At 41.3% G+C, this 18,648-nt stretch overlaps 1 protein-coding gene across 3 annotated transcripts; it reads left to right on the plus strand.

Moving 5' to 3' along the window:
* Nucleotides 1–1,062: 1,062 nt before the first annotated feature.
* Nucleotides 1,063–7,568, plus strand: LOC127295750 (uncharacterized). Of its 3 annotated transcripts, none has more exons than XM_051325742.2 (9): nt 1,063–1,485; nt 2,582–2,742; nt 2,849–2,972; nt 3,080–3,209; nt 3,433–3,500; nt 3,594–6,630; nt 6,721–6,804; nt 6,880–6,987; nt 7,095–7,568. In XM_051325742.2, exons 1-9 carry the CDS (start codon nt 1,331–1,333, stop codon nt 7,137–7,139), a joined length of 3,912 nt encoding a protein of 1,303 aa, XP_051181702.1. In that variant the 5' UTR covers nt 1,063–1,330; the 3' UTR covers nt 7,140–7,568. The 3 variants fall into 3 exon arrangements, with proteins under 3 accessions (XP_051181702.1, XP_051181703.1, XP_071675359.1); XM_051325743.2 differs by having other exon boundaries at nt 1,064–1,485; nt 7,098–7,568; XM_071819258.1 differs by lacking the exon at nt 1,063–1,485 and adding an exon at nt 2,311–2,377.
* Nucleotides 7,569–18,648: the final 11,080 nt, after the last annotated feature.

The raw sequence follows: 18,648 nt of genomic DNA on the forward strand, positions 1-18,648 counted from the left end.
AGAACGTGTATGTGTGCATGCCCTGGAATTTTGCATTCTAGTGGAGGTGGTCGGCTAGGGGATGTTTTTGTTGCTGAACAAACGATTTCCTCCTCAGTTTGTGCACGCTCGTGCGACCTATGCTGGTCCTACGCCTATCTGGTTGGTGCGGGGCTGCAGATAGGCTGTAGTAGGGTTGGGCGCTTGTATGTAGGGCGGTGTAGCTGGGCACCGTTTTGTGCTGTCAAAATCGCACCGGAATCTTGTAGCGTACTGCGCTTGTGAGTGGTGTTTCTCGTCGTGTAACGAGGGACTGGAGGGATCATGTGACATTCCAAAGGCATCGAGTTGCTGGTTTTGGTTGTTCACCGTCCTGGATGTTTTGGATTTGGATGTCTTGATTGATTCATGCTGGATTTACTATGTGCAAGTACAGAGCTGTTCATGGAACCTTGGAATTTGGCTGTTAAACTGCCGCGGCAACCTTTGCAGACCGGGTGGGAAGTACATTAGAAACAAGGATGCCAATGGCTAGAATAGAGCAGTATCACAATCATACCTGTATAGTTAGTATAAAATTCTACCCATATCTGTACCCATGTGTATGAAATTTTACCTATAGTTGAGTATCGACAATTATAAAAATTTAGAAATCACAATCCCATGCTTATAACTCACAAGTCAACAAAAATAGACGAGTCACAAATAATGGACGATAACTAAACATAGGTTCACAAACAAAAATCTGCATGTCACTGCATAGGTCCATATGCTACTACAAATGGGTAAGGTTGGGTATATGATATCCATAGCTTACATGGCTATACTTGTGTTCTACCTACGACTTAATGGTAAGGTAAATTGCCATCCTTATCTAGAAACCATCTTTGGGTTTTACGTTCTAGTCACGCACGGGGCAGTAAAGGTGCAGGGTCACAAGTCACAAGTTGTGCAACGGGAGTAGGAGTACGAAGCAACATTGACTCGCTGTTCATAAACAAGCTCACACGCACTACGCTGAGAGTATAGGCGGGCCCCTCTCGTTGAGGAGAGAATAATTACCAGTAATCGCTCTCCCACTCTTCCTCTGTCTCTCTCTGCTTATGTGTGGGAGCACGAGAACAAGACCGAGACAACCGCGCGAAGAACACCGGCCAACGGCCACACCAAGCCTTCCAGACGTCTTCATTCCATTTAGCGGCACCAATCCGAAAGTGTAAAGGCAGCAGCGAGAATCTCCCTAGAGCTCTGCGCTTCCTGCCATAGCCACCCAACCAGAAGGTGCACCGCACCGCCAGACCAGAGAGAAAAGCTGCCATTGCTGCAGCTACAGGAGGAGCAATCAGGGGCAATGCCCCTGTCAAGGCGCACGGTCGCCAACGAGTACGCCCTCGGCGGCCCCGAGCTCTACAAGGGGGTCGACCAGCGCGACCCCGAGGCCGTCCTCGATGGCGTCGCCATGGCCGGCCTCGTCGGCGTCCTCCGCCAGCTCGGCGACCTCGCAGAGTACGTCCTCCCTCCCAACATGCTTCTTCCTCCCCGCCCCTGTTATCTCGGATGTTTAGTTTTCCTTTTCCTTCAAACATGTTTCAATTGCTCCGTCATTTATTTTTTTGTTGGGGTGTTGGTGTTAGATGTCGTTAGCATTTTTAGATCACTTAAATGCTTTTGTTACGAACAAATTCGGAGGTTTTCAGGTTCTTTCTTAGGCGATTGATTTGATGTATAAATGTATTATAGCGTCTTTGACTTCCGGGTGCTTAAGCGTTGTTGATGTGCCTCTCATTAGCTCGGCGACAACGGAGAGCACTTTCTTTTTCCTGGGAGTTGTGATCGAGCACTACCTTGTCATTGTACTATGACTTCTGTTTCTTTAATATTCTGTCGGCATTCATGTGATAGAGAAAAAAACAATCTCCTTTGATACTATTATTATCTGTAGCCTGAAGTTCCAAGCAAAGACAATACAATACTGCGCTGATAGTAACACAAAATCTGCCACCCTAGGAAGTACACCATGCTGCATTTCGGTCGAGTTTGTTGAGCTAATTCCCCCCTTCAGTTATTCTTGAGATCGATGGGGATGATTATTGGCATTTCTGTTCGTCATGAGCTTAAGATTTCTTTTTTTTCTTTGTTGCGGAGGGGGTCCAGCACAAGTGTACAATTCAGCTATAAACTCATGTTGGCTTTAATGTTTTCAGAGGTTCTTGTATTGCACTTAAGCCACATGTTAGGACATATACTAGTCCAATCTTAGGCTCCTTCTGCTAGCATTTAATTTAATTAATATTCTAGGTACTGCCTTTTATGAACTCCTAAACGGCTCCTAGTTATGCAGAGGCTGGGTGTAATGCTTAAAACACTTTAAGTAATAAAGCGTCCCTTATCGAAAAAGGTACTGCCTTTTCTTATGAGAAAAAATTCTGTAAGCACATCCATTCATTCGCGGCAAAGATTCTTTCAACGTACTAGTCGAATTGTACAGCACAGTAAAGCAATGGCAAACTGTGAGAATCTAGTAGAACTGTAGAGAGGTGCACTCAAAGTTCAGAACTCAAGGTCTTGACCATGATGCCATCGTATCATTGTCTCTGTGCAGATTTGCTGCAGAGGTCTTCCACGGTTTGTATGATGAGGTGATGACCGCGTCCGCACGGGGCCACGGGCTCGTTCTCCGGGTGCAGCAGCTGGAGGCAGAGTTGCCACTCCTGGAGAAAGACATCTGCCAGAGAGATTACCTCTACGTTGCTTCTAACAGGGGTATGTTCAGCACATGGCACAAACTTACTTCTCCTCTGTGCACCTGTATCTTTTTGCTACTTGTAGTTTCTTTGTTTCTGCACTGAAAAAAAACGTTGCTCTGTAGGAATTGATTGGCATGCGAACACGAGGGTGGACCATGGGGTTGTGACGACAGGCGACACGCCTCGCTTCATCATGAATTCCATCAAGCAATGCCATGGGCCTCCAAGATTGTTCATGCTTGACAAGTATGATTAGTTGCCCTGCCTTTTTTCAGTTTTTTGTTGAGTTGGAGATAGTGTAGTGATGTAGGTGTGTTTGAAATTGTGATCGTGTAATTTTTCTTAACTTTCAGGTATGATATCGGCGGCGAGGGAACGTGCTTGAAGAGATACTCAGACCCAGCCTTCTTCAAGACGGATTCCGCATGTGCTAGGATGCTGCAGGAAGGAATTAGAACAGAAAGAAGACCAATTAGAACCATGGTAATGAATAAATTGTTCAACTCTAGTGCTGTGATCACACGTGGTTCATATATAGTTCTTTCAGTTGTAAATACGTGCATTTTCACCCTACTTAGGAATTCTGAAGGTTCTAGTGTAAGTCGGATAACAGTGTGGACTGAAATTTTCTTGTGCAAATTCGTGCACTTTAATTCGACCCACTTCTGTAGAAAATGACTCTTACCTTATTTTATTCCCTTTGCAGGAAATCAGGCCTAACCTGCAGAATGCTGAGATTTTCAGACCTCCCGATGGAGCCAATGATGACTCCAAGTACGGACCTTCATGACCTAAAATATTGTGTTAAGTGTTAACTTATTATTATCTTTTTTTTCCTTCTACAAAACTGATCATTTCTTTGTGTAGATTCAAGTCCGATTTATCCAGCGAAGTTTTAGATGAGGCCCCGACAAGGCGGCAACGACTGAAGTACCGACAACTAAACGGGTCTCTGTTCCGAAGCTTCAGACCGCTGATGCAGGATCTTTATGAAAAGGCTTCACCAGAGGAGAAAACCTTCTCCATGGATCAATCAGAGACGCAGGTATCTTTCAGCGACTCGCCTGATACAAACGCTGAAGAGAGAGACATCATGGTGGACACCTCCAGCAGCATTGGAGAAGGAAAGGATAGCAACTTCACTACATTTCACAAGATCAGGACAACTTCCGAAGAAACACCGTCAAGTTGTTCAGAAGACCGGTCAGCAGGAAGCAGCAAGGGGTACAACTCTGAAACTGACGTCTATGTAGATGCACTCACCACAATGGGATCTGAACTGGAGACAGACTCTGAGCACAAGGACCATGGACAACGCACCTTTACATCGGCATCGTCAGGCAAGATGTGGTCTGATGCTCACGGCGCCGCGGTCTCCAGGTCCAGTACCTTCAATAAGGAGGAGGACTCGCCGATGCCTTGCTCTTCAGATGTTGGCTCAGAAGATGAAGATGTGGCTGATCACTATGACGAAGATGTCTCTGTCAACGTACCGCATGCCAAACCTGTTGCTGGTGAACATGAGAGGACTAGCTCGTTGGAGGAATTGTTTGAACAGGAAAAGCCGGTTTCTTGCGAGCACGAGAGGACACATTCCTTGGAGGAATTGCTCGCCGGGGATGTCCTTGTTTCAGAGCCTGACATAAGAGAATTAGCTACCGAGTTCAATGCTAATAGTATAATCGGTGATGCTACACCCGATGGTACGGTTGACACTACTAAAAAGGCCAAGGCGAATAACATTTCATCTATTACCTTCAAGAAAATGGCGAGCAAGAGGTGCGTCGAAGGCATGGAGCTGTTTGCTTCAAAAGTTGGCATTTTGCCCAGGAAAGTCTCCAAGAGGCATGATCCCTTCTCTGATTCCCTCCGGAACATGGCGAAGGAGCTACTTGAGCTGAAGTGTGATGGCACTCAAGATACCGACTTGTATGACTACGAAGCAAATAGTGAGGTATTCGACGTTAGGTGTCGAGAAATGCCTCACTCTCCTGTTGAAATTAAGGGTGGGAGTTTCAGGCAAAGCATTTCTTCTGATTCACATCAAGATGATGTTGGTTCAACAGAATTGCAGCCAGAAGAGTCTGACCTTGATGTTCCACCTACAGAGAGTCCCCAAGATTCAGTACCTGATGAAGATGTGTTTCAGCAAACCCATGTCCACTTGACCACATCACCGAGTGCCCAGGAAAAAGAAGGATGTGCAGGTGCTGCTCTTGATGAGGATTCATGCATTGGTATGCTAGATCATGCACCAGAGCTTATTCAAGAGCAGACTGAGGATATACATGCCGAAGTTCTATCTGAAAATGCATCTAATATGAGTGAAGAGTTGAAAGAAGCCTGCATTTGTGAAGAGAATGTGAATGAGGAAGACGCCAAGGAATGCAGTGAATCCGATGAATATGCATCAGATGATGAAACAGAAGAGTATATAGGAGAAGATATGGTCCCCTCGCCGGTTTCATCCAAGCAGTCTGATGATCCTTTCCAAGTAACTCCATTTACCCCCACAGACGCAGATGATACCATAGCAAGTGAAGACGGAGGCGATGTGATAGTAAGTGAAGGCACAGACAACTACATCCCTGAAACAGAGCATATCACATTGCTGGAAACGATCACGGAAACTGAACTACCTCAAGATGTACCTGAGTTAGCAATCAGCAGTGAGGTTGCCGTGCCAGATAATGTACAGTGTTATCTACACCCAGAAACTAGTTTTGCACCGGACACTGTTCTCAGCAGCCGTGAAGTTGTAGGACAAAATGAGAAACTACAGTTATGCAGCTCATCCTCGATGACTGCGGGTCCAGACCTGACTATTAACACAGAGCAAATACATGAATTAAATCAGGAACCACCGAGTGCATGCAATACTGAATATTTTGCAGATCGAATGGCTCCTGACTCGAGACATGTGCCGCTACCGAACATTTCAAGTTTTGATTGGATGCTTAGTGGTGCAATGCGGCAGTCATTAAATGTATTTCCTGCTCAAACATCTCACGGAATTCTACAAGAAAATCGTTCTTCTGAAGATACTGAACATGCACCTCCACTTCCACCTCTTCCGCCAATGCAGTGGCGAGCGACCAAGCTTCAGACAGGATCCACATCTTTATTTGCAAAACTTGGGAAACCACCGAGGCCTCCAGTGAAGCACAAGGAAAGTGATAGTAACTCTGCAGGTGTTGAAACACATGAAGAGCCTGGAAAGCTCAAGGAAAAAAGCCTGCATAACAGCTTTACTTCGCAGAAGGAAATGGCCCAGCCAGAAGTTTCTGATGAGATTCTGACAAACCCGTTTCTTGACAGGGATTCTCAAGAAGATCATCTCCAAGAAGGATGCCAGGAGTCTGATGTGCGCTCTTTTAATCTATTTTCTGCTCCAGAAGTCAAGAGCGTGACAGATGTTGCTTCAGTTGAAGGCGACAGTCTGAACACTTTGCAGCTACCTGAGCTTATAGTAATTCCAGAGGAGGCTTGGTCTGAACTTGCTGTTGATATAGAACCAATAATGCAACAAGAGAAAGCGCGGACCCAAGAGCTTAGAGATGGAGTTTCTGATTGCGATGGCATGCAAACTACTGTTTTGCCAATAGAAAAGACCAAGGTGGAGCATGAAAGATCTGATCAAAAGAAGAAGGAACTACCAGCTGGAGATAGCAACACAATTTCTGATTCAGAAGAAAACAAACCAAATGTGCTTTCTTGTAAGGATGATATTCAGACCCCTGACTTGTCGGCACAGCAGGAAGATGGAGGACATGGTAGTTCAGATGATAAGGCCAGGGAGTTCTCTTCAGCATTAGAACAAGAACTAGCAAAGTTACCTTCTGACCCAGTGCCAGAACCACCTAAGTATCCTCTGCTTCAAGTTATTTCTCATGATAGAAGCATGGTATAACTACTTTCATGATTGAATTATTTATAAAATGCTTTAACGTCTTCACCTGACCATATTGACATTTTTTTCTTTTCGTGATTTTAGCTAAGAAAGGCTCCAACTTTGGTCCAGCCTTCAAGAAAGCTTTCAGATGAGAAGAACACGATGTTGGAACAGATAAAGAACAAGGTAAGCCTTACAGATGCACCCAAACATTATCGTCGTTCAGCTACATATATAAATACAATCATGCTTTGTTTACAGTCCATCAACTTGAAGCCCGTTGTAGCAAAGAGACCAAATGTGATGGGCGGTCCGAGAACAAACTTACAAGTGGCTGCGATTCTGGAGAGGGCCAATGCGATTCGCCAGGTTGATCATCTCGAATTTATCCCGTGTACATCTTGCCACAAACTTCAGCTGATCATAGCATTATCGTACGCGGCAGCACGATGTTGATATGTTCTTTCTTGTGAAAGCAGGCTGTTGCTGATGACGATGACGAGGATAGCTGGAGCGAATAGCTGATTCCTCAGAGAAATTTGTGAACGCTTGATGTTTTACAGGTTATGCGCGGATCCAGGTCTTGTGGTAATGTTCTTGCATGGAGAAAATGATGGAATAGTCAATTGTACTTCCTTTCTCTCCTCGAGAACATCATGCCAAGACAGTTGATCTGTGGCAGTGAAGTTTTTTGCCAGGTACATAGGAGAAGCAACGCTGCAGAGATTCTATCATTCTCCCTTTGGCCTTTTGGAGGCTCATCACATGTTTATTAATTGCTATCTTTTGATGTACATCCTGAAGGTCTGTCATCTGTGTACTCCTCATAGTCATAGAGATTAGTGTGATTGTTTGTTACTTGATGAGATGTATATAGAAACTCGTGCTGCATAACCACGTAATTTGTAAATCTTAATATTATCTCTGGTCAAAACGACATTTTGAAACAATTGCCACATGTAAATCTTGATCTTGAGAGGAAGTTTGGCAGACCAAATCCTCCACTTATAATTAGTACCGGCCAAGTCCTTTTGAAGCCACTTACATTGCAATTTTGGTAGAAAATTTTGCATTCTTGTTCAAAGCCCAGCAAACCACATATGAACTATTGATCAAGGACAGAGCATGAATCTTAAACAAAATCTCATTCCACTAGATCAAGGAATGTCCAGTAAAGGTTTCTTCCAAAGGACAGAGCCAGGTTTTTATCTACAGCTACCTTAATAGTGCAACCCCACTCTTGACAAATACCAAAGAGCACAAGGATTTTTCACATAAAAAGATCCGGTATACGAGTGCTGCCATCTATTTGCCGGCCTTTTCCGGTAGGTCGGGCGGACGAGGATGGCTTCTGCATGGGGGCTCAGCCTGAATAAAGGCGACGGTCCTAGGGTTCCTCTCGCGCCAAGATGAAGATCTACTTGATGCCTTTCGTCCTTGATTTGGCTTGAGTGCCGAGTTTCGGAAGGCTCCACTGGTGAACTATCTTGGATGAATCATGCCTGGAGATTGCTGGATCGGATAGGATTCGGTCGTGTAGAACCATTTTTTTGTCCGCTTGGTTTCGGTAAGTAGCGGCGCGAAGCTCTTCTATCTGGTGCTATCATGGAACATGTCTTTTTCGTTTCATGGTGAAGTCAGAGGTGGAGAATGGCATGGAACCGGGATCTGAGGACTAGTAATGGTGGTTCGAATCGGTGATGAGAAACTTGCTTGGTGTTTCGGGATTCATGGCAGCGGTACGCAAGTGGGCGCGACAACACAAGGTGAAAACTTAAAATTTATAATCAGATGACAACGATGCTTGTGCACTGTTTCCTTCTTGAAGGCGTCGCTTGTGGATTCTTCTACTTTTTTGGTTGTGTGCATCTACACTGCCATTAGGGTATTGCATCCTTGTCTTCGTGATATTAATATATTTTGTGAAAGCTAGATTCGTGGCAACGGTATGCAAGGGGAACCATTGTATCTGAATCCGGCTTTCACAAAATATAAAGTTTTACCAATTATATATTTTTATTTAATAAATTGTTGCCATAAACCATCTTGTATTTTTGTGTTTCTAACTTCCATCACCATCTCTATAGGAGACTAATGCTCCGTTTCCTTAAATACTTAATACTCAAACCCCCCAATCCCCTTTTTCGACTTAGATCTACAAAATCTGTTCCAGTTGATCATATTATATCTTCTTTTAGTTTTCTTACAATGCCATAAGAATATTGGTTGGTGCTTATCATTTTTTTTCAACAAAGGTCAAGGTTTTATTCAACAGGAACATATATATGTTAAGTAGGCAAGCTGGATAAACTAGCATTAACCAATATTAACCTCTCCTAGATGAAGCAGCATTACTTCTCCCAGCATTTTAGGGCCATCTCCAACGGCCACGCATAATGGACCATTTTTTGGTCCGTTTAGGTCCGGATGCGGCGGCCCACGAACATGAAATAGATCACGGTCCATATGTCGTGTGGCAGAGCTAGTGTCCCAACGTCCCCGGTTGGATATGTGCCCTAGAGGCTAGAGGCAAGTAAATATGATATTTTATTTTTATATATGTATTGTTCATAATAGTTTTATAGCATGATGTAACTGTATTAAGCGGAAACATTGGTACACGTGTGGTATGCAAATAAAACCTTCTCCCTAGTAAAATAGTCCATTGATTAATAGTAGATACGGATCAAGGGGAAGATAGGGTTTGGGTTTTCTCGGGACCAAGCCAGAGTGACGACTGAATGAGGGAAATGAGGAAGTGGGTTTCGCTGGGATTTGGCCCATGTGCGCGCTCGCGCGGTGAAGCAAGGGAGTCCGAAGAAGCCGGAATGGCGAAAGGGTGAGTCGTAGTGGCAGAATAGGGAACACCTTCGTCCTTTTTAAGTAGTGTAGATGTAGATAGATAGTGTAGAGAGATGTAGATACTAGTGGTGGAACCCACACTCCTTGAGAATCCCTCAACCATATCACAAGACATTCTCATTACTCTCTTGTTTTAGTTTACATTCGTTATTTACTTTGCTCTTAGTTACTTAGAACTCTCAAATATTTGCCATTTTAGCACCTTATGGTAATAGCTATTTTCAAACCACGGTTTGGGTGCGAACGTGGTTGCGCCTTACAACGCAGTTGCTGGGTTGTGTTTATTGCCATTTGCAAAGCTCCTTTGGACCGAACTTTCTAATAAATAGTTGTCGCTACAAGTACTACAACAACCATGTTGTTGAGCACAGGAACCCAGCTATCAAACATAGCGCTTTTGGTCTTCAAGGGTATGAACACCGAATCCCTCTGTTACTTTGCATCTCCATAGAATAGATCTTGGCTATGTTATTCTGTCGTAGGTTTTATTTTTATTTTCTGCAACAGAACCCTACACCCCTCCCCGGCGATCTAGCTATCCGAGCTTGCTCTTAATAGATGATAATGCTGGTCGTGGCTGCTAACCGGAGTTTAGCCGACACGCTCCGAAAATGGTTTCCTGCGCCGAGGGGTGGGGGAATGATTGTGTCCTTCCCGCCAGTGCCACTAGTTTCCCGATCAGGCCGTTGCGCTATAAAATGAGCTCATTGGGGACTTGGGCAGGGCCAAACATCCATAGCCATGGCCCTCCTTCTCCCCCAGTCGCCCGCTGACCACGTGGGCCCAGACCGGGGAGGCCGCCCTCGAGAGGTCAGCTCCAAATCCCGCGGCGAGCGGTGACGACTGATACGTCTCAAACGTGTCTGTATTTTTTGATGATCCATGCTTGTTTTACACCAATTCATATATGTTTTGCTTACACTTCGTTGCACTTTTGTATGATTTCCGGCACTAACCTATTAACAAGATGTCACAGTGTCAGTTTCCTGTTTTCTGCTGTTTTTGTATTTCAGAAAAGTTGTACAGGAAATATTCTCGAAATTGGACGAAACAAAGCCGAAGTCAATATTTTACCGAAACGAAGACAGAGTTCAGAGGGGGGTCGAGGAAGTGCCACAGGGCAGCCAGACCACCCTTGGCATGGCCTAGCCTTGACCCGTGCCAAGCGGGGTGTGGCCCCCCAGGCACTCCACCGATCTAAATCCTCCGCCTATTTATACATCTTCTCGGGAAAACCCTGGATACCGGAGCCTCCATCCGCGAAAAGTTACGTCGCGGCCGCCATCGCAGAACCCATCTCGGGGGTTCTGAAGCTCTTACCGGCACCCTGCCGAAGGGGGAAATCATCGCATCTACATCGCCATGCCCGCCTCCGAAGTGATGCGTGAGTAGTTCATCCCTGGACTATGGATCCATAGCAGTAGCTAGATGATTGTCTTCTCCACTTTGTGCTTCATGTATAGATCTTGTGAGCTGCCCTACATGATCAAGATTATCTTTATGTAATTCTACATGTTGTGTTTGCTGGAATCCGATGAATATTATATACTATGTTGAGATTGTTTATATATTCATGTCATATTTTATTTGTGATCTTGCATGCTCCCCGTTGCTAGTAGAAACTCTGTCCAAGTGGACACTTGTGACTCCAATAGGGGGTATTCATGCTCGATAGTAGGTTCATACCTCTAGTTTTCTGGGAGAGTGACAATAACTTCTAAGATTGTAGATGTGTTGTTGCTACTAGGGAGAAAACAACAATGTTTTATCCGAGGGTAATTCTATTGTGTAATTTACACACATTGCTTAATGCGATAATCTGTTGCTTGCAACTTAATAATAAAAGGGGTTCAGACGATAACCGGAAGATAGATTATTAGTCATAGACGCAGTTGGATTATGGTCTACGTATTATGTTGTAATGCCCAATCAAATCTCATAGTAATCATCTTCTCATGTATGGTCGATATTCTATCAATTGTCCAGCTGTAATTTATTCACCCAACATGCTATTTATCTTTATGGAGAGACACCTCTAGTTAACTATGAACCCCGGTCCTGTTTCCTTTACTAATAAATTCTACTGCAATTCATGTTTTGTTTACTTCCTGCAAATATCTCTTTCCACTTGATACGTCTAATCGTTTGTGTTCAGCAAGCCGGTTAGATTTACAACCTCACTGTAAGTTGGGGTAAAGTACTTTGGTTGTGTTGTGTGCAGGTTACACGTTGCTGACACTGGTAGTGCGTCCTGCCACAAGCCAGCAACCAACACCTTCAGAAGTCACGCATTTCTCCTACTAGTCGATTAAACCTTGGTTTTTTACTGAGGGAAAACTTTCTAATGTGCTCATCATACCTTTCTCTTAGGGTTCCCCAACAGTGTGAAGTCGGCGTTACGATAAGCACCATCAAGCTCTTTTTCTGGCGCCGTTGCCGGGGAAAAGAGGATTTTAGCAAGGGGAGTCTCTCATCTCCAATCTCTTTACTTTGTTATAGTTTGCTTATTTTACTTTATTTTGTTTTGATTGCTTTATTATATCAAAAACATAAAAATTTACTTCCTTTTATAGTTGTCTTTATATCAAAAACATAAAAAATAGTTTTTTACATAGTTGTTATTTTGTTTCTAGTTCATTATGTTGATTTTAAGTACGATCTGATGGACCTATCTGTAGGTAGTGGTTCTATAATTGGGAAACATAATATTGAAAAATTCTTTAATCATGTTAGTAAGCATAAAGATATTGAGGATAAATCCCTGGTAAAACTTGCTCCTGATTATGAAACTCCTGCAGCTTGTTTAGTTCGAATGCTGAAGGCTAGATTTGTTAGCCTTAACCAATTTATGCAACAAATGTTTCTTAAACTCCAAGAAACTGAGGATGATGAAAATAAAGATTTTATCCTAGAAACTTTACTTCAAGAATTTAAAGATGTGGTTATAGAAGTTAGAAAAGTTTTTGATCGGTTCATGTGTAGATATCTTTGGTACACTTGACCAAACCAAAAATAGTAGATAAGGTAAAATACCAATACCTTTCAAATTATTAGCAATGCATGAAGCCTGGAAAAAGAATTTTGATTGGATTGTTCCTGAAAATCCATTTGATGAAAGTAGCGAACCTAAAAGTGCAGAGAAAGGGTCTTCTAAGACTCATATTTATAAAATACAAATCTTTGTTGAAAAGACTTCTCACATTGATCTTAATGCTTCTTCACTTGATGATACTTGATGCTCGCACTTTTTCTGCGCCTAGCGGAAATGCGTTAAAGAAAAGCGTTTATGAGAGATAACCCATATTTTATTTATAGTAATTTTTCTTTTTGTTGAGTTTTGGAAGTTATTACCTCTGTAATAACCTCTTCTTATCATTTTTATTTCGTTTTTGTGCCAAGAATAGCCTCTAATAGAAACAAAGTAAGATTTGGGGAAGTTGTTGTCCTGAAAACAGATTATGTGTTGTTACCATAAAAATTCTTAAAATATCTATAGAGAAATTTTGAAATATAATTTTTTATGCATATTCTCTAGGTTATTATCTAACTTTCGTTAGTTGACCACTTTTCGATATAAGTAACAGAGGATTTTCAAAAAAGTCGATCTTTAGCTGATGTTCTGTTTTGACAGATTTCTGCACTATTTGCATTCACCTCTTAAATATTTTTCTTTTTGAGTCTTTTGATCAAAGAGATTTTTGAAAGGTTGCTATAGTATCTTATGCTTAATAGATGTTTTATATATGTTAGTACTGAACCCAAATGGATTTGTTTATTTTTATTGTACTAATACTGCTAATAGAGAATTATGCGAAGTTTTGTACGAATGAAGTTTTCAAGTCTAGGAAAAGAAGAATGATATGATGAGATGAAAAATGGATAAAAGCCCAAACTTTAGGATGCTTCTGCACTCCAAGAAATATCCAAGAGGTACAAGCGTCAAAGCTTGGGGATGCCTCCCCTCTTCATCAACAAAACAACATGTAATCTCTCTATGCGCTATATTTTTGTTGCTTCATACGCTATGTGTTGTTCTTGGAACGTCTTTATTTTTGTTTTTAGTTTAGTTTAGTTTTGTTTGTTGTAGCATATGTTGGATTCCGGCACATTTGTTTTGGAGAAATACCCGCTCCTTTTTAAATTTCATAGAACGTCTAGTTTTCGTTGTTATTATTCTGCGAGTGTTCTAGTTTTCTGGTATTGCGTTTAGCTCTTGTTCTTTCACTCGAATTTTGTTCAGGAGCTCGTTAGTATTCTTTATTTGTGTATGATTACCTCTCTGGTTCATATTTAATTTCATCTCTGAGAGTTATTTCAAATAAGTTGATTGGTGTTGGATACGAGTAAAATATTTCATGAATATAGTGATGCAAAAAGGAGCTTGTCTAGACTGTGGCATAGACTTTGGCATGTCATATTGGATGTTATTCTTGTTATATGCTTAGTACTTACTGTTTTAGCATGAATTATTTCAAATGGCTGAGAGTGCATAATGTGTCATTGAAGGAATTATGTGTTGTTTCTATCATAAAATCATAATATTGTGGTATTCTCCTTTTATGCTTTATTGGGTTGACTTGGCGCATGCTTATACCATGTTGTGACTATAACCAGTCAACTAAAGCCTCTATGATCATTTAGTTTTTGACTTGTAATATCACTTTATGCTTTGATTGATAATGTTTTGTCTCTATGCATGATTATGGACATTATTGCTTTCTTAGTTGGTCGCTCCGAGTCTTTTGATAGCCCTCGCCTGCGCTGAGTATGATCTCTACTCGTGCATCCAACCACCATAAACTAAAGTTTGCCAATTGTGTTCACCATATCTACCTAGTAGCATTATTGTTATTCCAAGTAATTCATCATGTTTTTATTTATCTTCCACATTAAATTTTGGCATGAGAAAATTAGTCAGTAAAGCTCTCACGAACTTGATGGCACATTTACTTTCTTGCACTTAGTAAATTTGACCATTGTGCCTATCTTATGAAGTTTACTAGATCATGTATGCGCGCGTTGCCGTGCCCGTCCATTAGAGCCGCAGAATGTTAGGAATTGATGAAAATATGTTTGGAATTTAATTAAGAAGCAAGTCAGCCTCATATTTACAATAGCAATACAAATAAACATGTGAAGTGAACCTATATGTAAGATTGGAACAAAATAACTCCGAAAATACATATCAGTGATCAAAACGAAATAACCATTATAATATAGTAAACAATAAACATACACGACTAATTCTTTTTCTGAGAATCGGCCTCGGAATTTTATTCCATATATAGACGACATACATTCTTATTGTACAAGCTCAAACACAAAACCAGGGTTGACTCTAAAGTTCATAGCTGCAGAATTTAAACTAAGAGCTTCACGAGCGCATAAACGTGCTGCTTTATTTCCTTCTTGTCGGGTAAAGCACAAACTGACTGAATCCCTGGAGATTGGTGGAGATGGCTTAACTTCATCTCCCAGGACGAGCGATGTTATAGTTCATAGTGCCATCAGGTGAGCAAAGTCAGGAAATCAGTTTTAGTCCCATGAGGTGTGTTCCAATCCAACCAACTCAGTTTTGGTCATTCTGTCATACCCATGAGGTGTGTTCCAATCCAACCAAATGTACAGCATCACTGCTGCAACAGCTCCCAACCCTGCTTAAATTGAGCGGTTGTCAATAGCACCACCACTATTAAGTTTAATCCAGTGTAACATTCAGAAAAACATAGAAGTATTCTGCAGTGCTGAATTTCTGCAAATATATAATAGCTTATATGCCAACACTTTAACCATTTTTGTCATATAGATATGAAATCTCTTAGAAAACAGAATCAGCTCTAGTTCTGCTATATGAAGCCTGCAAAATGAGAAGTTGACATAGTTACAGACAACGAAATAGTGATTGTTCTTGTCATTGGGGGTTTGGAAGACAGCTAAAAGATTCCTATGACACATTGTCAAACTTGTATATGTTATACTCACAAATGTTTGCTGGACGATATGACAATTTCAGAAATGGCATATCATATATTAAGTGGAGAGAACTGAAAAGCCAAATCACTGTGCGAAAAAACATATCTGCTGACTACAAAACTTTCAGCTTTCTTATTCAAATGTTACATCATAAGAGTGAAATTGCAAATATAAGTTAAGTTTATAATTATGCACACATCTAGAAACATAAAGAAAACACAGCTAATACTTATGAGTCATGGCTTCTTGATTAAAAGAACCTCGTGTTATCACTATCTATATCTCAGAAAATTTAAACAGTTCAGTAATCAGTACCATGTTTCAGTATATGCAACAAATACTTGTGAGAGTGTTGTTCAAAGCTTTAGGTATAAACAACAATCAAATATAGCACAATCTTTCGTGATTATATTTTGTAAGACACATTTCAGAAACAGGATCTGAAAAGAACAATGAGAGTTTTAACGGGAATCGAGAAACATGATCTTACCAACTCAGGACATGCGGATGGCGTGCATATATGCTAGTTACAGAATTGATTCAAGTAGTCAGCCGTAAATGATTTATTTTTGTAAGGCATCATACATGCATATATTATCTGTGTATACCATCTACAGTTTTGGAGTGAACAAAGTGATGTGAGCAGAATGCAAATAAATAAATATTATACCAGTTCAGCAAGTGCACACCATATTATTAACCTCGAACCAACACACGGATTATTGGAATTTCTCTTATCTGTAAGTGAAAGCAGGATACATGTGTATGTTTGTTTTGGAACATTTGATTGAGTTTTTCGGAATTTTAATTTTCTTCTACGTTGCTGATATCCATAAGGAATCACACAAAGTCACTTGGTCGTTGAAATTTGTTCAGTCCTATTAAGAATTTCAGAAACTAAGTGGCTTCCCTAATAATGCTTACCATATAAAGAAAAAAAGTTCTGAGATAGAACTACTACGAACAATATGGTTAAAGGGTGGATCTCGAAATGTCAGGTTCCCGAGAAAGAAAAAAATCTATTACAAATATCTGTGTAGCTTTCTTGTACTTCTACCTCTCTAGAAAGACATCAGATAAATATGTGCAAAGAAGAAGATCTATCATGAAATGAAGACCCAACTGACAAGCAGTAGGAAAATATAGCCACAAATTCAGATCATTGATCACATTAAGGGCAACGTATATCAACTGATTACTGTAATATCAATGAATACATCTGGGGTCTTTCCAAATGTATGCATTGCACTGTCATCCAAATTTGATTTGTACAACCAAGATGGAGAACTCCAAAATGAATCCAAAACCTCCGAAACCTAGAGTCAAAACTTGCCTAAATTACTACGGAGGATCTCAAAAATTTCTTGTTGTTGTTGTATTTGACCTGGTACATACAAGAACCAGAATTGATAGTACCATGTGATTCCATTTCATGTTCTATCCAAATTCAACAAAAAACTTATCTAACTTTGAGCGGGTTTAAAGAATTGATTTGACATAGTTCCAGGTCTAGCAATGACAAGCAGACCATATATGTGGAAACTAATGACTGGAATTTAGCAAAATATACATGAACACATATGAAGGAGATAGATAAGGTTATCTAAGAACTGACCTGACTGCCAGCCATTGCACATACTAAGGTGACCAACAATCCTATATAATCAAAAAAATCCGATAAGATTCCAAGATTTTACTGAATGAATGAGCCGAACAAGGATAAACACAACCTGCAAGAAAATGATTTCAGATTATAGAAAAATGCTACAATTGTTATGGGGAAAATGGAGATTTCGCAGGAGAGACATTCAACCTAGCAGAAAACAATTGGAAAGAGGTTGAGGCAACACAAGAATATATAAGGCAGGAGAGGCATGTGTACAGTAACCGGCCATTTGGGCACGATAACAGTCATTAGTGCTTCGCAGGAACTGAAAGAATAACACGGGATTCAATCACAAAAGAGACAGATCAGAAGGGGAGGCGGGCTCGCTATCGCATCAGCCATAACCTCTGGTTTACACGGTTATGAAGAGGTACATAGAAGGATGCAGTTAGATGCAAATATTTGGTTGAACAAACTAAATAGTACCACACAGTATAAAGTTAATTTAAATGGATAATTAAATAGAAAAAAATTTATAAAGAGTGGTGCAATCGAATGATTCAGCAAGTGTAACCGTCTAGCCACCATTGTGAAATAAGAAGGTCACACAACTGGTCTGAGTTATCCGTGAATAAGAATATGTGGAAGAAACGAAAACTCCCAGGACAAGTAAGAATATGTCACTTGGGTACCTAATTTTTGTGACAATGTAATCATAGATCAAAACACATGATTGCAGTAAAGCGGAAAGACAAACCTAAGAAAGGAGCATCTCCAACGAATAATGAGGCGTCCAATGTGAGATGAAAGTAGTGAGGAAAGACAGGGTCATGTGTTCACATATTTATATGAATAATAAGGGTGAACTTCCAGTAACGGTAAGATTAATCGTCATAATCACAGGGCGTAGTATAATTACAGGAATGATGACTGGTCGAAATTACCACCATGAATCCATCATTATGGCGCCGGAAGGTAAAGTTAACTCGTCCAGAAGGAGAACCGTTCTTTTGATTCCCATGACGGGCCTGGTCTGCCAATGTGAAGGAGCAGTGTTGTTCTGATTCAGTCGATTGCCTCCGATTTCGATGATAGGACTGTGTTGAGGGGGCCCAGTCGAAGGCCTGCACGGAATGGAAACTTTGCCGGCGTCGGGGCTAGAAAAGAAACAAAATTGGTCAACTGTACTACTCCAAAGATCTGACTGAAATTGAACTAAAATACGCTAAAATTGGGGAATTCCTCACCTAACTTCGGTGTCCAGCCAGGAGTGGAAGTTTTCGGAGCAGGCTCAGATGCAGCAAGAGTGGCAGCGCAAAATTGGTCAACTCTATTACTCCAAAAATCCGGCGGAAATTGAACTAAAATGCGGAAAAATTGGGGATTCCTAATCTAACTTTGTTTTCCTGCCGGGGGTGGGCGTCTCCGGCGTAGGCGGAGCAAGAAAGGCGGCGCGGGCGGAGCAAGAAAGGAGTAGGCGGAGGAGGTCCGGCGGCCGGCGGCGCACGACATGGAAACAGAACGAAGATTTTTTTTCTCAATCACCGGTATTTGCTTCAAGCCCAAATAAAGTAGGCCTGTTAAACCAT

Source organism: Lolium perenne, chromosome 4, assembly GCF_019359855.2.
Source record: "Lolium perenne isolate Kyuss_39 chromosome 4, Kyuss_2.0, whole genome shotgun sequence".
Taxonomy (NCBI): Eukaryota; Viridiplantae; Streptophyta; class Magnoliopsida; order Poales; family Poaceae; genus Lolium; species Lolium perenne.